Source organism: Heloderma suspectum, chromosome 16 (assembly GCF_057233095.1).
Source record: "Heloderma suspectum isolate Gila_16-S chromosome 16, 16-S_ref, whole genome shotgun sequence".
Classification (NCBI taxonomy): domain Eukaryota; kingdom Metazoa; phylum Chordata; class Lepidosauria; order Squamata; family Helodermatidae; genus Heloderma; species Heloderma suspectum.
Genome location: NC_139473.1, coordinates 21,430,944 through 21,452,822, shown reverse-complemented (window position 1 = coordinate 21,452,822; position 21,879 = coordinate 21,430,944). Strand labels below are relative to the sequence as shown.

The 21,879-nt window shown below is 47.8% G+C and overlaps 2 protein-coding genes and 1 non-coding gene across 12 annotated transcripts in view; 1 reads left to right on the top strand and 2 right to left on the bottom strand.

Moving 5' to 3' along the window:
* The first annotated feature begins 1,625 nt into the window (after positions 1–1,625).
* Positions 1,626–19,422, top strand: SUMF2 (sulfatase modifying factor 2). 4 transcript variants are annotated; one of them, XM_084822789.1, is made up of 9 exons: positions 1,626–1,739; positions 3,788–3,938; positions 10,552–10,666; positions 11,818–11,862; positions 14,195–14,345; positions 14,762–14,813; positions 14,990–15,074; positions 15,873–16,038; positions 17,617–19,422. In XM_084822789.1, exons 1-8 carry the CDS (start codon positions 1,685–1,687, stop codon positions 16,029–16,031), a joined length of 813 nt encoding a protein of 270 aa, XP_084678915.1. In that variant the 5' UTR covers positions 1,626–1,684; the 3' UTR covers positions 16,032–16,038; positions 17,617–19,422. The 4 variants fall into 4 exon arrangements, with proteins under 4 accessions (XP_084678915.1, XP_084678914.1, XP_084678912.1 ...); XM_084822788.1 differs by having other exon boundaries at positions 14,758–14,813; XM_084822786.1 differs by having other exon boundaries at positions 14,758–15,074.
* Positions 15,341–21,879, bottom strand: part of PHKG1 (phosphorylase kinase catalytic subunit gamma 1) — a 37,415-nt gene continuing 30,876 nt past the window's right edge. For 5 of the 7 annotated variants that reach the window (XM_084822781.1, XM_084822778.1, XM_084822784.1 and 2 more), the window contains one exon: positions 19,295–20,494. In XM_084822781.1, coding sequence (XP_084678907.1) covers positions 20,243–20,494 — 252 coding nt within the window. In that variant the 3' untranslated portion in view covers positions 19,295–20,242. Of the gene's footprint in view, positions 15,405–19,294; positions 20,495–21,215; positions 21,478–21,879 lie in introns of those variants that run through there. The other 2 variants (XM_084822783.1, XM_084822785.1) reach the window with 2 other exon arrangements.
* On the bottom strand, positions 18,086–18,156 carry TRNAA-CGC (transfer RNA alanine (anticodon CGC)). Its single transcript has one exon. It is a non-coding gene; the product is annotated as a tRNA-Ala (tRNA).

Below are 21,879 nucleotides of genomic sequence, written 5' to 3'. Positions count from 1 at the left end.
GTCCTACAACCACCCGCTCAAGCACCTTGCCCAGGAAGGGGATGTTGGCCACTGGCCTATAATGGTTAACATCCTCTGGGTCCAGGTTAGGCTTTTTCAGGAGTGGTCTAATTACTGCCTCTTTTAAAGCAGCAGGCACCACTCCCTCTCTCAAGGAGGAATTTACAACCTCCTGGACCCAGCCGGACAACCCCTCCTTGTTTGATGTAATAAGCCATGAAGGGCAAGGGTCAAGCACACAAGTGGTCCATCGGACTTGGCCAAGCACCTTGTCCGCATCCTCAGGCCTCAGTAACTGAAACCTAAATCCATTCATGGTCACCCACACAGCTGTCTTCATTTCAGTAGTATAATTTAGAGGCTGAGAAGACTCGGTTTTGTTGCCACTGTTAAACAACCGGGAGTCAGAAATCCATCAACTGCGAATCACCCAGAGATCCCCCAGGAGATCCCAGTCCGCCTTCTGCCCACCCCTGTGCTGCAAATGAATTAGGGAATCCCTTCCCAGGAGTAACTTTCTCTACTTGCAGTCCTTTCTTTTTACTTGCGTTTCTCCATAAAGGCTGGTGTGCATCAATGGCGCTGCAGGCTTGGCACCAGAAACCCACAGGAAAATGTGGCAGAAGTGCACGTCTGCACACTCCCTCAAGGGACAAGGTTTCTAACTGCCTTGAGCCCTCAGCACAGAGGGCTGGATCGAGAACATTTGGTCTGGATGCCTAACCTCCCATTGATTTCAAGAACTGCCACGCCGGGATCCAGCCCATTACTCTTCTGCAGAGGGAGCATTAAGCAAGACAAAAGGCTCCAGCGTGGTCCCCAGCTCTCCCTTCAAAAAGGAAGTAAATGGGAGAGATTTCAGGTTTGCTATCCTATGCATGCTTACCTGGGAGTAAGCCCTTTTGAGCGCAGGGAAGCGTACTTCTGAGAAAATGCACACAGGATGCTGCGCACACTTGTGACAAGAACCCGAATGACATGTTACTCCTTTTTACTCTAGAATAAGCACACAGTCCCGATCCGGGTTGGTGTGGGGGGGGGGAGGGCTTGCAAGGGACTTAAAGCCTTCCTTAGGTTGCGGCCCCGCTCCAGATCTCGCTTCCCGCCCCCCCGCGCGCCTCCAATTCTTACCACCAAATAATGACCCACGAAAGCAAATGGATTGGGGGCAGAGGCCCCTAAAGCTCCACTCCTGCGCTTTACTCTAGGGTAAATATTTTTAAAAGTTGGGGAAAGGCTATAGCTGCTGGCGACAGCTTGTACAGCAACCCATGCCTTGACCCAATCCCCGTCTTTGGCAGGGGGTGGGGGGTTTACTCCCGAGTAAGCCTGCCTCGCCGAGCTCTCGAGGGGGTCGACGATGGTCCTGCCTTGAATACTCCGGCTGCCGGTCCGGAGCGCCAGGCGGAGCCGACTTGCGAGTAAAGAGGCGTGGGATCGGCGCTCGGGAGCCAGAGCCCTTGGGTGGAGCGGGCGGGCGGGCGTGCGGTGCAGGGGGCGGGCTGCACACGTGCTGCGGCACACGTGTGCTGCTCTTTCGCTGGCCCCGGAAGCAGTCGCCTGCCCGGGCTGCTGCGTGTTTCTGCCTGGGCGGCTTCGCTGGAACCTGACGCCAAATCCGGGGTGGGAAGAAGCGGGTCGTGCATTCAGACGACACCCTCGTCCCCGCTCCCCAAATCCCTCGATGCGCTTCCTGCCCCTTCTGCTCTCCGCCTGGGCGCTGAGCCGCAGCACCTCCGGTGAGTCGGCCTCCCCTTTCTCCTCCTCTGGATTTGCTTCTGATCGCAGGCAGGAGAGGGGCTGGATCCAACCCAGAAACGCTCCGAGCAGCCATCCAGATGTGCGGTGGTCTGGCACATCTGGAAGACGCCCTTTTGGGGGCGCGGCTGGTTTTGAGTAAACCAGGAGTAGGCTTAGAGTAAAGCAGAGTCACACATTTGCATGTTCGTAGAGTTAAACATTGAACACATTTACACGCTAGCAGGGTTATGGCTGATTGCTTAAAGATGTTTTTAGATATATGTTGTCTCTGTGTGTACTGTTCGTGTGTTTTTATGTGAACGGTTTTTAAACTTCGCATACTGTATTTTTAATGGTTTTCAGGCTTTGTATACCACCCTGAGAGTTTCAGCTATGGGGTGGGACAGAAATGTAATAAATAATAATAAACACTGAACAGATGTACGCATTTACATGTTAGTAGGGTTAAACATAGAACAGATTTACATGTTCACATGTTAAAGTAGGGTTTACTTCAGAGGTTAGGCAAGCCTGGTCCCTTCCAGGGGCTTTGAACTACAACTTCCATCATCCCCAGCCAGCACAGCCAGTAGTCAGGGATTGTGGGAGTTGTGGCGCAAAACATCTGTGAGGCACCCCTGGCAGGAACCCAACTGAAGTCTCTGGGACCCAACGCAGTCCCAGGCACTTGGCTCCCATTGATCGCAAGAGGATCGCCTGGAAGTCTTGATCCAAGGTGGCGCAGACGGTTTGCTCCTTTGTGTGTGTGTGTGTGTGTGTGTGTGTGTGTGAAAGCAGGGGACTTAAAACTTGCAAAGAAAAATGTTGTTGTTTACAGTTCTGGGCCCAAAAGACAGAGGCCAAGGAAGGAAGGAAGCATGCTTGCTCAAGAGTAAGCCCACTGAACACAGCAGGGCTTGCTTCTGTGTGACATGCAGAGGATCGCACCTTACATGTAATTCATTGGGGCCTTAAATTGTCCAGGAGAAGTCTTCCCCAGTTTGGCGCTGACTACTGCTGCTATTATGCCCAGCCAACAGGGCCAATGATGGGATTTGTTGTCCGACACATTTGGAGGGGCTGATTGTAAAGTGTAATGATTCTAGAAAAGAGCTCCTCGGAGCATAGGCGAAGCGCATGAAATAAGCTGCCAATCTGGGATGAAAGCATCTTCCAGAGGGTGCGGCTTTAAGGCAGGATTGCACCCCCAAACGTCTCATTTGGGGAAATTAAAAAAGGGTACTGATCCCATTGAAATCTCTCCAGTTTGAAGCCCCAGTGATGTTAGTGGTCTGCTGCTGCCCATGTTACAAAATGTATAAAGGTGCAATCTGATGTATGTTTAGACAGAAAAAAGTCCTACAACTCCCAGCATTCCCCAGCCAGCATGGCCTTTTTTCGGTCTAAATGTGCATAGGATTGCACCTTAATTTATTGATTTAATACCTTTATTTAATCCTGCCTTTTAACGTATAATGTTAAGGCCTCTTGACAACGTAGCGATGAAAGTACATACCTACCCATTTGTAATTAACTGCAATTAATCATATGCCGCTCTATCTTTTTGTTCCTTGCATTGTTATTGTAGATGGAATTGTTTTAGTAGTGTATTTTAAAAGGGATTTGTATTGTTACTGCAACTGAAATTGTTTTAAATATTTTTAATATGTATAAGTGAACTGCTTAGAGATTTTATAATATTAAGCCTATGTAGGTATTACTAATAAATAAGTAAAAATAAATAAATAAATACCCGTTATCCTAGGGTCATCTATGGAGGCCTTTTACCATTCTGATGTTCTGAGGGTGGTTGCTAGAGAGAGGGCTTTCTTGATGGTGGTCCCCAGCTAGGCTGGGCATGATGGGAGTTGTAGTCCAACACATCCTGAGGGCGTCAGGTTGGGGAAGGCTGATCTACCAGCCTGCTAGGAGTGTTTTTCCCCAGCTCCACAGACATGCTTTCGGCACAGAACAGGTGCCCCCTTTTCCCATTTTCCTCGCTGCCATCAACTGACGTTCTCACTGCTGATTTCATTCCTCCTCTCAGCTCTTGAGAAGGATGACGGCCAGGTGCAGGTGCCTGGTGGGAAAGTGCAAATCGGGACCAGTTCCTTTGATGGCAGAAATGAAGACAGGCCCCCCAGGAAAGTTGAACCATTCCTGATGGACAAGTATCCTGTCACCAACAGAGACTTCCGGTAGGAGCCAGATGTGTTTGGTTTGCAGCGATTTAAGCAGATTGTGCTTGTATGTTCACAAGTATCTTGGGCTACACACTGCAATAATCTGTTGCAGTGTTGCTGTTACACTAATCGGGTGCTGTTGCGCTCATGTCCTGCTTGTGGGTTTCCTGTGGGCAGCTGGTCAGCCACTGTGTGAACAGAATGCTGGACTAGATGGACCCCTGGTCTGGTCCAGCATGGCTCTTCTTATGTTCTTGATTTCTGTCTACTTATCTATCAATCACTTTATGCATCCAGTCCATAAAACATGTACAACAGTTGACATAGGAGAATAAAATACAAACCGTCGCTTAGTTTACAGAAGTAAAATCCTAAAACCTAAATCGGGTACCTCTATTAGTACAAAACATCAAAATTAGTATAGTTAGATAAGATTTTGGACTGTATCCTCCTTGCTGTCAGCAAATCTTTAGCTACAGTTTCTGCAACAAACTCTTTTGTATTGAAAACAAGGAAAACGACATTGTGTTGAGATGATCTTCCAGGATGCTAAGAGATTAATGGGTTAATTAGCTCATTATGGAGGTCTCCGTAAAAATTATAGAAAAGAAAAAAACATGACTTGCTGTTTCAGTTTCTTCTGAGCTGCAAGGACATAGTCTGTGGGAATAAGGGGCACCCCAATGGTGCAATCCTATGTATGTTTAGATGGAAAAAAAGTCCTACAACTCCCAGCATTCATCAGCCAGCATGGCTGGCTGGGGAATGCTAGGAGTTGCAGGACTTTTTCTGTCTAAACATGCATAGTATTGTGCCCTAAATGATTTGCAGGAAATCAGCAAGGGTATCCGAGTCCCTATTTTTTAACAAGAGCAATAGGAATAATCTCCTGTGCCCACATCTAAATTAGGCTATTAAAATCTCTGTAGGAACTCAGCTGTAGATTTGTCAGCAGGATTATTTCACCTCGTTATTTTAAAAGGTAGGAGCAGCCTACCCAGTTGTTATTATGCTCTATTACATCTACACACAGCGCATGGTCAAACTGTGGGATTCACTTCCGCAAGACCAATTTGGATGGCTTTAAAAGGGGGTTAGACAAATTGCTGGAGGAGAAGGCAATCAATGGCTACTAGTCCTGATGGCTATGTGCTACCCCTGGTATCAGAGGTGGTATGCTTCTGTACATTAGTTGCTGGTAAACATGGGCAGGCCCCTTCATGGATCACTGCCTTGTTGTGGCGAAGGGGCTTGCGTAACTCAGTGAAGCCATAAGCTATGCCGTGCAGGGCCACCCAAGACAGACAGGTCATGGCAGAGAGTTCTGACAAAATGTGGTCCACTGGAGAAGGAAATGGCAACCCACTCCAGTATTCTTGCCAAGAAAACCCCATGGAACGTATCACAAGGCTAAAAGAGATGATGCCGGAAGATGAGCCCCTCAGGTCGGAAGGTGTCCAATATACTACTGGGGAGGAGCAGAGGGTATTTCCAAGTAGTGCCAGAAAGAGTGAAGCGGCTGGGCCAAACCCGAAAGGACACTCAGCTGTGGATGTGTCTGGTGGTGAAAAGAAAATCCGATGCTGTAAAGAACAATATTGTTTAGGAACCTGGAATGTCAGATCAATGAATCAAGGTAAGCTGGAGGTGGTCAAACATGAGATGGCAAGATTGAACATCGACATCTTGGGAATCAGCGAACTAAAATGGACAGGCATGGGCGAATGTAATTCAGGTGACCATCATATCTACTACTGTGGGCAAGAATCCCTTAGAAGAAATGGAGTAGCACTCATAGTCAACAAAAGGGTGGGAAAAGCAGTACTGGGGTACAATCTCAAAAACGATAGAATGATCTCAGTACGAATCCAAGGCAAACCATTCAACATCACAGTAATTCAAGTCTATGCCCCAGCCACTGATGCCGAAGAAGCTGAGGTTGATTGGTTCTATGAAGACCTACAAGACCTTCTAGAACTAACACCAAAAAAAGATGTCCTCTTCATCATAGGGGATTGGAATGCTAAAGTAGGAAGTCAAGAAATCACCGGGATAACAGGCAGGCATGGCCTTGGTGTACAAAATGAAGCAGGACAAAGGCTAATCGAGTTTTGCCAAGAGAACACGCTGATCATAGCAAACACTCTTTTCCAACAGCACAAGAGACAACTCTACACATGGACATCACCGGATGGTCAATATCGAAATCAGATTGATTATGTCCTTTGCAGCCAAAGATGGAGAAGCTCCATACAGTCAGTAAAAACAAGACCTGGAGCTGACTGTGGCTCAGATCATGAGCTGCTTCTTGCAAAATTTCGGCTGAAATTGAAGAACGTAGGGAAAACAACTAAACCGTTCAGGTATGACCTAAATCATATCCCTGATGAATATACAGTGGAGGTGAGGAATAGATTTCAGGGATTAGACCTGATAGATAGAGTGCCTGAGGAACTATGGACGGAAGTCCGTAACATTGTTCAGGAGGCAGCAACGAAATCCATCCCAAAGAAAAAGAAATGCAAGAAAGCCAAGTGGCTGTCTGATGAGGCTTTACAAGTAGCTGAGGAAAGAAGGGAAGCAAAAAGCAAGGGAGAAAGGGGAAGATATACCCAACTGAACGCAGAGTTCCAGAGAATAGCAAGGAGAGACAAGAAGGCCTTCTTAAATGAACAATGCAAGGAAATCAAGGAAAACAACAGAATGGGAAAGACTAGAGATCTCTTCAAGAAAATTGGAGATCTCAAGGGAACGTTTTGTGCAAAGACGGGCATGATAAAGGACAAAGAAGGCAGGGACCTCACAGAAGCAGATGAGATTAAGAAGAGGTGGAAAGAATACATAGAAGAACTATACAGGAAAGATCTTAATGTCCTTGATAGCCATGATAGTAATGTCCTTGATAGCCATGATAGTGCGGTCACTGAACTTGAGCCGGACATCCTCGAGAGTGAAGTCAAGTGGGCCTTAGGAAGCAATAACAACAAAGCTAGCGGAGATGACAGTATTCCAGCTGAGCTATTTAAAATCCTAAAAGATGATGCTGTTAAAGTGCTGCATTCAATATGCCAACAAATTTGGAACACTCAACAGTGGCCGCAAGACTGGAAAAGGTCAGTATACATTCCAATTCCAAAGAAGGGCAACGCTAAGGAGTGTTCAAACTACCGCACAATTGCGCTCATTTCACATGCCAGCAAGGTGATGCTCAAAATCCTACAAGCTAGGCTTCAGCAGTATGCGAACCGAGAACTACCGGAAGTACAAGCTGGGTTACGAAGAGGCAGAGGAACTAGAGATCAAATCGCCAACATTCGCTGCATCATGGAGAAAGCAAGAGAATTCCAGAAAAATGTCTATTTCTGCTTCATTGACTACGCTAAAGCCTTTGATTGTGTGGATCACAACAACCTGTGGCAAATTCTGAAAGAGATGGGGGTACCAGACCACCTTACCTGTCTCCTGAGAAACCTGTACATGGGTCAAAAAGCAACAGTAAGAACCGGACATGGAACAACCGAGTGGTTCAGAATTGGGAAAGGAGTACGACAAGGCTGCATATTGTCACCCTGCTTATTTAACTTATATGCAGAGTACATCATGAGAAACGCCGGGTTGGATGAATCAGAGGTCGGAATTAAGATTGCTGAGAGAATTATCAACAACCTCCGATATGCAGACGATACCACCCTAATGGCAGAAAGCGAAGAGGATCTCAAGAGCCTCTTGTTGAGGGTGAAAGAGGAGAGTGCAAAAGCTGGTTTGAAACTCAACATTAAAAAAACTAAGATCATGGCATCTGGCCCTATCACTTCCTGGCATATAGAAGGGGAAGAAATGGAAGCAGTGACAGATTTTACTTTCTTGGGCTCCAAGATCACCGCAGACGGTGACTGTAGCCATGAAATTAAAAGACGCTTGCTCCTTGGGAGGAAAGCTATGGCCAACCTAGACAGCATAGTAAGAAGCAGAGACATCACCTTGCCGACAAAGGTCCGTCTAATCAAAGCTATGGTTTTCCCAGTAGTAATGTATGGCTGTGAGAGCTGGACTATAAGGAAGGCTGAGCGCCGAAGAATTGATGCTTTCGAACTGTGGTGCTGGAGAAGACTCCTACGAGTCCCCTGGACTGCAAGGAGGTCAAATCAGTCCATCCTAAAGGAAATCAACCCTGACTGCTCATTGGAAGGACAGATAATGAAGCTGAAGCTCCAATATTTTGGCCACCTAATGCGAAGAGAAAACTCTCTGGAAAAGACCCTGATGCTGGGAAAGACTGAAAGCAAAAGGAGAAGGGGACGGCAGAGGATGAGATGGCTAGATAGCATCACCGATGCAATGAATATGAACGTGAGCACGCTCCGGGAGAGTGCGCAGGACAGGAAGGCCTGGCGTGCTGTGGTCCATGGGGTCACGAAGAGTCGGACACGACTGAACAACAACAAAACATGGGCAGGAGGCTGCTCTTGTGATCATGTCCTTCTTGTGGGTTTCCTGTGGGCAGCTGGTTGGCCACTGTGTGAACAGAATACTGGACTAGATGGACCCTTGGCCTGATCCAGCAGGGCTCTTATACTGGGGGACAGAGTCCCAGCATATAGCCTTTTACTTGTGTTAGGTTAACAGAAAACATTATAAATAATTTAGAAAATAACATCAGCATACACCATCTGTAAAATGAGTGGATTTTTTTTCTCACCAGTCTTCCAAAGGCAGGCTAGAAAAAAATGCCAGTTTTACAAATGCTTTATCCCTTGATAATATACTACAGACATAGAGATGTGAAGGCCTGGAAAAAAACATGAAAAATTCTGGAAAAAAACACGTTTCCTGTTTTTTGTTTTCCGTGGACTGTTTTTGTTTTTTCCCCACCAAATTGGAAATATTGAACAGCTTTGGATGGTGAATTTTTTCTTTTAGAATTTAAGCCAAGGTGTTTATATATTGTTACCAAGCCTTTACTCCCCCACAAATGGTTTCTAAAAACTATGTAATAGGAACACTTTTCTAGAAAGTCTAGAGATGTAAAATGTCTGGAAATAATGAAAGTATGGGAAAAGGTTCTTTAAATCCTCTCTGTAAGATTCCTAGCATAATTATTTCTTCCATTCCTTATTAAAATTATTGATCCAACGTATATTTTAGTTACAGACATTTTGGGAAGCTCCAAGTCATGTTCAGTTTCCCAACATGTGAATAGAGTCACCATATCACAATATGAAAGAAAATGTTTGGTTTTGTTCTACAGAATCCTGTGTTTCTGGACTTGTCTTCCTCTTCCTCTGCCTCCAGTTCTTCTTGCTTCTTCTGGCTTCTAGGGTGATTCAGATGTTTCAGGGACTATTTGCTGAAGTTCTGTCTGCTCAGACATAAACTAGGAATCTAAAATATGTTATGTATAACTTGGTTTGCTCATAAAATCAATCATGTTTGGTATATTACATCTTTAAAGTATAGTTTATTCAGACAAAAATTACACATCTACTGAGTTCACTTTTTAAAGATTTCAAATATAATGATAATTTTATAAGCAAACCATGTTATACATAATATAACTTTAGGAACAGAAAGGCTGCTTTATGGTGCCCAGCCCTACAGATGTTTTGGACTACAATGGACAGCATTTCTGACCGCTGGCCATCCTGCCTGAGGCTGATGGGAGTTCAGGTCCAAAATATTGGAAGGGCACCAGGGTGGAGAAAGTTGTCCTAAAGCAACAAAATGACTTTAGATCTGTAAAGAGTGCTTAAAAATAAGTATTACTTATTTTTCAATTTTTCCCCAAAATTTCCATTTTTTGTGACTGAAGCTGGTGTTTTATGCCAAAACGTTCCACATTTTAAAATCTGTTTATATATATATATATATATATATATATATATATAGTATATATTCTATACATTTACAAAATGGGTACACTACGATGAATCATTTGTTTTTGTTTTGAGATACTATTTTAAATGGCAGATATAGATGGATATAGGGTTGGATCCAAACCGAATCAGACTAGGAACAGACTAGGGAGCTTTCACATAAGGCCCATGGAAATTCTTGGATGGGGCTTGGCCTAACTTAAGTCCCACTGATTTCATTTGGTCTACTTTTAGTATGATTAAGTCTGGATTCAACCCCCATTTCAAATCTTGCCTAGGTGATGTTGGCAAGGATATTTGGCTGGTGCAGCTGTCCAGTGGAGAATTCCAAATAGAGACCAGTTTATTTGCTGGTAATAATGATACATAAACCCCTACATAATATATAGGCAAGATTTGAACTGGGCTCTTCCTTGTTCTTGGGTTAACTCTGCCAGCTACTAGGCTATTTTTTGTTGGGGAAATAAAAGTCAAAAAGAAAAGTTGGGGCAAAAAGTTGGAGATGTTTTCAGGCAAGGAATTCGTGCTGTATGAGTAACGGATTGTGATAGCCTTCCCCAATCTCATGTTCTCCAGGTTTTTTGGGTTACAACTCCCACAATCCTTGACCCGTTAGCCATGCTGGCTGAGTCTGATAGGAGTTGAAGTCCAAAGCATCTGGCAGACACCAGGTTGGCCAAGGGTGGCTTAGGACACAAATTGAGGGACCGGTTTTGAAAGGCTGGTTTTGAAATCCGTGTTATCATTTGCGGCAGGGAGTTTGTGCGAGACCGGAAATACAAAACGGAAGCGGAGGAGTTTGGCTGGAGCTTCGTATTTGAGGATTTCGTACCGGAAGAGCTCAAGAAGAAAGTGACGCGGAAACTGGAGGTAAAGAACAGCCCTAAGAGATGAGCGGTGTTTTTCAGGGTTCCTGCCAGGGCTCTCGGTTGTTGCGTTAAATGCGCAGCACAAAAGGCGCCTCCACTCCTGAAGACGATGTTATTCCCCTGAGACGATTCAGGGTGTAATCCCTACGGAATCGGAGGCTCCTGTAATCCTGCAGTTTCTTTGCCATTTTATTTAATGTACATCAGGTATGGGGCACCTGTGGCCCTCCAGATGTTGTGGGACTACACCTCCCATCATGCCTGGCCATGGGTTGACTGTTTTCAGCCTGCAGCCTGCCCTGCTGCCATTGGCAGAGCTTCCATGATGTCACAAGCATTCCAGTTCTGCTGGAAAGGACAGTCACGTAATACCAAAAGTCCATATAGCTGCTATGAGGAAGGTCGAAATTTGGTCTGACTGGGAGGGAAGCCCTGAGCAATGAGGGTCATCCCTCCTCCCCGAATTATGATTGTCCACCCCTGTGCTAGGTGCTATATGGGACACAGAAGTGACATCGTCCCTGCTCAGAGGGCCAGCAGTTCCGATCGGACGGGCAAAATCAGAGGGCAACGTTTTTGGGCTCAAATGTTGGGCATGTTGGGCGTCCAGATGAAATGAAGCTTGACTTGGTCAAGAATGGAGTTAGCCAGGGCTGTGTGTGTACCCTGTATCCCCCTCCTCAAAATAAAAATTCTACCTGAGAATAACAGCAAAATCTGCTCCGAGAAAAGCACAGTTCTATTTAATGATGCAACCAAATTAGCTTGAGTTCTCCTTGTGTGTGATTTTCTTTCTTGTAGGCATGGGAGGGACTCAGGGGCTCTGCAGTGTTATTCAGCAAGTTTCTGGCTTTGGTGATTTCAGCAACCATCGCTCAAATGCTTCCAAGCATATTGCTGCCACCGTAAGGACTAGCAACTTGATACTTTTTTTTCGGAGTAAAAGTGGAGATTTTCAGGGAGCTGAAAATCACAATATTTTCACAGTATCCTCACACAACCTTGCTGCCTTTTCAGGCTGCTTCTAAACAACACCATTTCCAAAAAACAGGGGCCAGTTGCTTGTTACTTTTCTGGGGGGCGGGGGAGGAATGCATCAAAGCTGGTGGGATTTTTTGCTTGCCTTGAACCCGCTCATCTTTCTCCTTTCAGTCTGCGCCGTGGTGGCTTCCAATTGAGAAAGCATTTTGGAGGCAGGTGAGCCTTCTTTTGGGGGTAGGGGAGTTTTAGCCTGCACAGCGTCAGAATGATTTGGGCCACGGACCAAGGTGTGGATTGGTGTACCAGGCTAATAACGCTGCTACTGGAAAAGGCCCGACTTGACTTCCTACCACAGCAGTAAAATTGAGCATTAGCTGGGGCCCTCCAGTCTTCAGAAGGCAGGGGGAGGCAACCTGTTTTATGGTGGGTTGTACATCGCCCAGAGTGGCTGGGTGACCAGTCAGATGGGCGATTAATAAATTTAATAAATAAATAAATAAATAAATAAAAAACCTGGTGGACTGCAATTCCCACGATCCCTGACAATTGGCCGTAATGGCTGAGGCATGTGGGAATTGTAGACCAAAACATCTGGAGGGCACCAGGTCACCTACCTCAGATTACTAATAAGTGGAACTGGCAGGGCAGAAGGTGGGGTAAAAATTTGGATTTGGGACCACAACAACGTCTCGGCATGACCCAAAGTACCGCCAGAGCCCTCCCTACGTTGTTGACCTTGTGCTGAGATTCTGGGGAAAGAGTGAGGTACTCAAGTCTGGGATACCAAGCCCCACGTGGGAGTTTGCATGTCCACTGGGGCGTGCGCTGCTGTCGAATCCGCCACACGTGTCCTGCAGGACGTTGTGTGTTGTTCTTGCTGGTGCTGTGGATAGATAAATTTACTCTATCTGTCGGATTTATTAAGGGCACCATTCTCTGCATGTTTAGGCAGAAAAAAACCCTACAACTCCCAGCATTCCCCAGCCAGCATTGCTGGCTGGGGAATGCTAGGAGTTGTAGGACTTTTTTCTGTCTAAACATGCATAGGATTGCTTTTTTAATGCCTCATAAAATCTCTCTAGGCATTGTATGGTTCAACTTAAAACATCAGAATAACATGAAATACAACAACGCCCCACATTATTATCATTGTCGATTTTTAATTCTTATTATGGACCCACTTTATTTATTTATTTATTTATTAAATTTATTAATCGCCCATCTGACTGGTCACCCAGCCACTCTGGGCGATGTACAACCCCCATAAAACAATTTAAAACAATAAAATTTTACCATAAATTTTTTTTTTTTAAATACCCTAACCCACCCCAAATGCCTGCCTGAACAACCACGTTTTTAATGAACGACGGAAGCTCAATAAAGAGGGGGCATGACGGAGTTCCCTAGGGAGGGAGTTCCACAGAGTGAGGGCCACCACAGAGAAGGCCCTCTCCCTCGTCCCCACCAGTCTAGCGGTCCTGGCTGATGGGACAGAGAGAAGGCCATCCGAGGCTGATCTTGTTAAGCAGCCTGTCTGGTGTTGCTGGAGGCGCTCCTTAAGATAGGCTGGGCCGGAACCATATAGGGTTTTAAAGGTCAAAACCAACACCTCGAATTTGGCCCGGAAAACAACTGGTAACCAGTGCAACTCCTTCAGCACTGGAGTGATGTGATCTCGCCGGCGGCTGCCTTTAATCAGGCGAGCCGCCGCGTTCTGTACCAGCTGCAGCTTCTGAACCGTCTTCAAGGGTAACCCCACGTAGAGCACATTACAGTAGTCTAAACGAGAGGAGACCGGGGCATGTACTACCGATGGGAGCAGATGGTCGGGAAGGAAGGGGCGCAGCCGCCGTATCAGATGGAGTTGATTCAGGGAATCAATTCAGGGAATTGTCTCAAATGTGACTTACATCAGTAAAAAAGAGAGGCAGGCCCTGCCATCAGGCTTACGAACTAAAATGACGTAATATACAAGGAAAGGGGAGTGGAGGGAAAAGGAAGAGGAGGGAGATCAGTAAAACAATAACACAATACTGCAACCTGTGACATACCGACATAGCGTAACACAGGGGTGCAGAACACCAGCCACGGGGTTTAAATCCAGTCAGCCTGGTGTTCCCCTGACAGCTCCCCCACCTTTTCCCTGGCCCCACTCCCTTCCTCCCAACTACCAATCGTTCGGTGGTTTCCGGGCTTTTGTGCAGTCCCCCCCCCCCCCATGTTAAGAAGTCACAATTCCTCTCCTAAGGCTTAGGTACTGGCAGTGAGAGCTTGAAGCTACAACAGGTTGATATTTTAGGTATTTTCAGCCCACCCCTTTTGCCCCTGGCCCCACACCCCTTTTGCCCCACCCACCACTGGAATGCAGCCCCCGACAGCTTCTCCGAAATGGAATGTGGCCCTTGGGTTGAAAAAAGGTTCTGCGCATCTGGTGTAAAATATAATGCAGATGCAAACACTAAAACAGTAGGTAATAGAGTTACAACCAGGCTGCCGGGACTAAAATAGTGGGTCTCAAACATGCAAAATGCTGGATTTCCATCCCCAGCCCTCGGGTCCTGGATCCAGCATCAAGGAAAAGCTGGACCACCCTGTGCTGCATGTGAGCTGGAGCGATGCCCGAGCCTTTTGCGCATGGAAAGGGAAGCGGCTTCCGACGGAGGAGGAGTGGGAGCTCGCTGCCAGGGGAGGCCTGGAGAGTACGTAAGCGAGGGGCTGAAATGGCCCCAAATCCAGCCATCGTAGCTGTGTCAGTCCCAGAGGGAAAGAGCAGGGTTTTTTTTTAAGTATCTGTACCGGTCTCCGAGCACAAAACTGGCTTGCTGTTTTCACTTGCAGCAATGGGACTTACTCCAAGGCCATGAGCAGTTATTTTGGCACTTATTTTGATGGGCGCTTATTCTGGGATTCGGCCATGACTGAGTCACGTCCAACAATAGGAGGTTTGGAACGCTGTCCCAGGGGCCAGAGGATCGCAGCCCTCATGACTGATAGTAGAGGAAGAATCCCTTCTGGCTGATAGCCTTGTTTGATACGGAGGGAATGGGCTTATCAGCTTCAGAACTGATAAAATAAACTGAATATTTTCTTTCTTTCCTCCATTTCTGGTAGACAGGTTGTATCCTTGGGGAAACAAATTCCTGGCCAACCGCACCAACCTCTGGCAGGTAGGAGAACAGCCTGCCACATTTTCCCCACTCGTCAGTGGTCGTACTGTGCAACCCAGAGGTCCCCCAAGGGTGCTGAGTGCCACTCTTCAGCTGTCCCTCTCCCTAGGAATATTTGCATCCTGCTTGGGTTGTTGGCCCTGGCTACGGAGACACCCCTTTTTTTCTTCCCACAGGGCAACTTCCCCGATCTTGACACGGCTGAAGATGGCTACCACGGAGTTTCCCCGGTGGCCGCATTCCCTCCTCAGAACAGCTACGGTAAGCCAGCCTTCCTGGTGCGTGGACTCCGCCTTTCAGAAGCGACGCCAACCTGCAACCCGTAAACCAGGGCTGGAGAGCCAGCAGCCTTCCAGAGGTTACTGGACTGTCAGTCCCTGACCATGGGCCATACTGGAGGGGCGGACGAGACTTGGGAGTCCGGCCACATCTGCAAACGTGATGCTCCCGAAGAAGAACACACGTGCTGCTTCTCCTTCGGTTAGCCCTCCTCTCTGAGCTGCGGAGTGTTTGCTGAAGCAGTCTCTCGGGGCAATGCCGCAGGGGGTTCTGTGGCTCAGGGTTCCCCAAGCCGGCACCTCTGTTGCCATCCTGTTTGCAAGCACAAGAGGGCGGTTCAAGGGTTTGAAGAGGGAAGGAATCCATCTTCTGTTGCATGTCTGCGAAAAAATATATCGTCCAGCCAGCCAGCTCCATCTTCTGGGCTCTAAAACAGAATTCCTCCAACCTGGAGCCCTCCAGCTGTGTTTGACTGCAACTCCCAATGATGGGAGTTGCAGTGCAACACAGCTGGAGGGTGGCAGGTTGGGGAAGGCTGCTCTAAAAGCATCTATAGAGTCTGATCTGCTGTTGCCAGCGCTTAGCCTGAATCTGCCCTCAGCCTGTGCATCCTGAAAAAGGGCGCACTTTTTCTGAACACGTGCAGAGTGTGTTTTCTTCCCCCGCTGAGCAGCCACGTGTAGAGCCCTCCTCTCCAGGCTTCCAAGGGTCAGGCATGTATATCTCCAGGCAGTCTGGGGGCTTTTATAATTGGACCCACCAGCTATTGCCGTACCCCAGGGTTCCACGACCTGCTGGGAAATACGTGGGAATGGACGGCCTCGCACCATCGCCTGCATGGGCCCACGGCCCACCGGCCCGCCCAGGAGATGCGCGTCTTGCGGGGAGGATCTTGGATCGACACGGCAGATGGCTCAGCCAATCACAAGGCTCAGGTGACGACAAGGTACATTAGCACAGGGGCATCGTGGCCGCGTGTTCCCCCCGCCCCATCACTCTTCGTTCAGTTTCCCTCAACCTGGCGCCCTCCAGGTGTGTTGGACTACAACTCCCATCAGCTGCCTGGGGGCGATGGGGGTTGTAGTAAAACACATCACGAGGGTGCCAGATTGAGGGAGGGCTTGGGGGCTGCCTCAGCTCAACAGGTGGGGCTCAGCTGGTGCAACTGGAGCCCAACTAAACTTCATGCAACTCTGGCTGAGATGTTTCCAAATTTGAATGATGCTTGCAATGAATGTTTTGACACTATAAAATGGAGATTTCAGGACTGGTTTTAAAAAAGCAACAATTTTTCTTGTTAACCCATTGAGGGCGCCACCCTATACATGTTGAGATAGAGAAAGAAAAGTCCTACAACTCCCACTTGTTCTGTCTAAACAAGCATAGGATTGCACCCTCAGCCTGCCCCCTAGCTGCTTTCTTGAGAGTAAGTCCTACTGCGCTGGGTGGGACTAACTTCTGAGTAAAGTAGCAGAGTTTATAATAATAACTTGAATTATTAGCTTGCTAAACTCAAAACGCCCATCCTGTGTCTTGGACCCCAGTGCTGCCTTCTACTCGTTTTTAGGGATCCTCCCATCCCAAAGCTCACCCTATTCATCAGGGTTGCCTGACCCATGGTGCAGCATTTTCAGGGGGTTGGAATGGCTGCTGTGGGTAGGAGAGGGGGTGGGGAGTCGGCTTCCGCCACCCCAGTTGCACGTGCCTAAATCTGGATCGAACCCTCTGTTTTTTGACACACACTCTAAAATATGGAATCAGGAGAATAAAAACTTGCATTTTGGGCTAGAAGATATTGATCCTTTTTGACCAGGAAAGTGTAAATATGCTTCTTGGATACAAAACTGCATTTCCTGAGAATCTAAATTTTAATCGAAAACCCAAGTTCTACCCCTTATGGATGCTTGCGCAGACCGATCCTCAGCAAGGCTGTCAGCAGCTCCAAGAGGTCTTCGTAAATTAATCACCTGGGTTTTACTTGATTGAATATGCATATAAATAAGTGAGACCTCTGATGCGGAGGGGAAAAGTACACTGTTTTGTTTGAAAATCACTCCTGCACATGTCACGGTGCACCCCATGGCAGGCTATGATGTTTTTGTTATGTACTTTCATTAAAAAATACTTCTCTTTTTAGAAGCCTGCTGCCCACTTAATTGGGGATTCCTTTTTAATCCATCAAAAGATTTAACTCATGATTGCGTTAATCACCTAAGGGCGCCATCCTATGCATGTTTAGACAGAAAAAAGGCCCACAGCTCCCAACATTCCCCAGCCAGCCATATTGGGAGACGTAGGACTTTTTTCTGTCTAAACATGCATAGGATCGTGCCTTTAGCCACTTAACAGCCATCCAGATGTGTTGGCCTACAACTCCCATCATTCCTCACCATTGGCTATGGTGGCAAGGGATGATGGGAGTTGTAGGCCACAAGCCCCACCCACCCCCGAACTAAAGCCCTGCGAGGGTCAGGTGGCCCACGGAAGCCTCTGCTGACAGACCCTCTGTTCTTTTGCTCCATAGGATGGGGAACACACCGGACTCGGCCTCCGACAACCTGAGCTTCCGTTGTGCCTCCAGCCCCAGCAAGCGGCCAGCTCCAGAAACCGTGAGCAAGAAAGCCGAACTCTGAAGAAGCCGAAACCCCTCTTCCGCCAGGGCATGAATCTTTTCTCCTGTGGAGACTGACCATCCTGCACTCCCACGGGGAGGAACACTGTTTCTCGTGAAAAGGAGGTTCAGGAAGGGATGCATCATTGCTGGCCCTTCAAGCCAAAGCACATTGCGGAATAAATTGAAAGCGTCCATTGGTCATAACTTGGACATTCATCATACACAGATTATAGTTCCCTTCTTGAGAGGTACTAGAAATGGATTTGGAACATAAGAGGATCAAAGGGAGCTGCATTACACCGACTTAGATCTGGCTCAGTTATGTCTACACTGCGGCCCTTCAGAGCTTCAGACAAGGGTTTTTCCCAGGCCAGCTTGAAGATGCTGCCAGGGATCGAACCTGGGACCTCCTGCATGCGAAGCGGGGGCTCTGCCACTGAGCCACAGCCCTTCCCCTAAAATGAAGTAAGATTCCAGCCCTCATAGTTCTGAATAAAGAGCTGATTTACATAGGAACGTGGAAGCTGCTTTATACCAAGCCAGAATTTTGATGCGTCTGGTTCAGGATTGTCAACACTGAAAGAGGTGCAGAACCCTTAAGGGCTGAATCCAGCCAGCATCAGAGATCCTCTCAGGGCCCACTTCCACTGGTGGAAAAAGGGCGAGGCCAAATTAGAAAATTACCAGCACATTGTAGCTTGTGGGCACAATCCTATGCATGTTTGGACATGCTGGCTGGAGAATGTTGGGAGCTGTAAGACTTATTTCCGTCTAAACATGCATAGGATGGTGCCCTAAAACTTTTCTTGCCAGTAACTCACCCTTCGGAGAGGCATTTCAAACTTTTAGAATGGGGAAAAACTGCACCAAAGCCATGAAACCACCCAGCAACTGGTTGTCGAGAGAAAGGGGTGCGTGCCACCTGAGGAACACCAGAGAAGCAGACTGACCTCAGGAGGGCTGGATTTGGCCCCACCCCTGGTCTACAGTGAGTGGCAGCAATGGTTCTCAGGGGTTCCAGGCAGGATTCTTTCCTCGCCCTACCTGGAGATGCTGCTGGGGATCAAACCGGGGACCTTCCGCAAGCAAAGCAGGGGCTGTGCTACTGAGCTGCGGCCTTTCCCCAAGCCTGGCTGGATCAGATGGAGCTCCATCCAGTCCCATATCCTGTGTGTACAGTGGCCAACCAGATGTGCGAACGGGAGGCCCACAAGCAGGGCACAAGGGCTATGGGCCCCTTCCTGCGTCCCTTTCCTCAACAGCTTGCATTCAGAGACAGAATGCTTCTGACCCAGGACTTGCCCTCCATGAATGCCCCCTCCCTACGGTGCGCCATAGCTCAGTGGTAGAGCCGATGCTGCAAGGGTGACAGGTTGTGGGTTCGGTCCCTCAAGATTAAAAGTTAGGAGAAGGATCTCCAATTGGGAAAGGCACCTGCCATCTTGACTGCCTGTGAGCCTTCCCCAGCCTGGTGCCCTCCAGATGTTTTGAACAACACCTCCCATTCACCCCAGTCAGCCTGGCTAGTGGAGAGGAATGCTCGGAGTTCTGTCCAAAACACTTGCGCAGTAAAACGTCACCGCTTGATGAAAGTCATAGCTGATAAATAAAGCACATTTATTGTTCCATAAATGGACACTCTTTCTAGAAAGCAGATGTGTTCCCATCCAAATGCGCAGCTGTAATAAATAGTAATAAATATTCCACAATCCCTTTGCTATTTTGGGTGATTGCTAGGCATATCTCTACAAGATGTCAGCACTGTTGCTGCCGTTTGGGTCTCCCCTCAGCCATCTAATGCTTGCTTGACAGATGCTTCACTAACTCTCAGAACCACTGTTATCTTTGACAAATCACGGAGGACGGGTGAAGTGCCAGATGATTGGAGGAGGGCTAGTGTTGTCCCTATCTTCAAAAATGACAAACCGTCATTTTTACAACTCAGGAAAAAATAAAATAAAACCTGCAGTCTGGTTTCTAGAGAGCTTCTCCAGTGGTGTTTAATTAAGAAACTATATATAACAAGAGGTGGTGTAGTAATGAGACATGGTGACTTCCAGTTGTTTTGGACTACAGCTCCCACAAGCCCCAGCATAGCCAGGGATCATGGGAGGCGTAGTTCAAAGCATCGGGGCGGGGGCACCAGGCAGTCTACCCCAGGGCCATAAGACTTCAAACAAGGATGAAAAGCGACTTGGGTTCAAATGCTTGGCTGGACCTGACTGACTGGGTCTTCTGTCAGCCTGGTCTACCTCACAGGCTTGTTGTGAGGATGACATGAGTGTGTGTGTGAGAAAAATGTATGTGGCCCTGAGCTCCTTTGAGGAAAAGTGAGATAAAAATAAATTAATAATAATAATTAATCATAGATGTTTTACCGTAGTTCTGCCTTCCCCAACTGAGCTCCCTCCAGATGTTTTGACTGCAACTCCCATCACCCCTGGCCATGTTGGTGGGGATGATGGGAGTTGCAGTTGACCCACCTGGAGGGTGCTCAGCTGTGGGGAGGCAGCCTTAGCTTTTAACGCACTTGAAATCAAAACAGCTCTTCCTCGGCCGCCAAGCTGAGCAAGATGGCCTTGGGGGTGTTCTCAAAGAGGGCCGCTCGGTTCTGGGCCTCGCCCTTCTTCACCCAGTGGCCATAGATCCGGAAGGCACAGGCGTCAATCAGCTTGCGGACCGGCTTCACACCATAGGGGTCGTGCTGCATCACTTCCCTGGTGACCGGCTTGACATTGCGGTAGCTGAGGTAGATGCGGACCGAGGCAAGGACGGTCAAGCAGATGACCTGGAAGGAAGCCAGAAACTCTCAGACTTGGTTTGCACATAATGCTAAGCCATGGTTTATTCAACCCAGGGTTTGTTGCCCGTCCCAGGGTTTGTCCAGCCGACAAGCCAACAAACCACGGGTCTGTTTGTTCTGTGCAGCCTGGCAAAACCCTTGGTTCTGGGTTGACACGAAATGACCACCCATGGTTTAAACAACCCGGAATTCACAACCAAACAAACCATGGATTGACCTGGTTTGCATGACATGACAACCCACTGTGGATTAATTAACCCTCGAAGAGCTGCGGCATGTGCTGGCCACCATTATGAATATGGAACCCCAACCAGGGGTTGTTGTGTTATGTGAACCTGGCCAGCAGAGGTTATTTGAGGGTTAAACAACCCTCACATAACCCTACAACAGACCTTGGGTTATGCGAGGATTGTTTAACCTTCAAATAAACTCTGCCAGCCGGGTTTGCACAACGTGACAGCACACGACTACCCTGGTCAGGGGCTGCATATACATAATATGGCCCAGGACTCCCCCCCCCCCACCTGCTGAAGGAACCCAAGGGTCTTCCATGGGCTGTACGTGGAGCCTCTGCAGGCTGGAGTTTCCACATCTCTGTCTACTCCAAGCACAAGTAGGTTTGGATCAAACGCTATGGCACTGTTCAGACATCACACTAAGCCATGATGGTTAGGAGTTTTGAGCTAACCATGTTGGCTTAGCATGATCTCTGAACTGGCGTCTGCCCCAACCATGGTGATTTATTAACCACAGACTAACCATGTTCACTAAACACTTGCTGCAAGATGGTTAGTGGGCTCTACCATGGCTTAGCGTGATGTCTCAACAGGCTCCGTGGTTAACTGACAGCTGCCACGGAGCGCTGTGGCAAGAGCAGCCAAAGAAGGAGTAGCCGCCGAGCACCAAAATGGCTGACAGTGCAAAGGCCTCTGGGATGCATGGCCGCCCGTCTGGAGAACTGTGGGTTCCTGCAGGAGGGAGGGCAGTTAGAGAATGGTTAGTGTAACCACGTTGCGGAACATGGTTATCTGCACCATGTGTGGCAGGAGCACTCGCAGAGGTTAGCGGTAACCACCATGCACCATGGTTAGCCTAACCACCTTCCCCAATGTGTGTCTGAACAGGGCCTGCATCTATCTGTATCTGACAACTGAGATAATATCTCATGCATTTGATGAAATGAGATCCTGCCCAGGCAGGACAGATGTCCAGCTTGTGAGAACATCTTTGTCTTTTACTAGAACCACGAGATCCACCCAATGGAGCCAGATGCAAAATGGCGGCTCAGGGGGCAGAGCCAATTACCCTCAGCACCTCATGAGACGTAGAGCGGGATGGCCCACCGATACAAGTACAGATCCAAGGGGTGG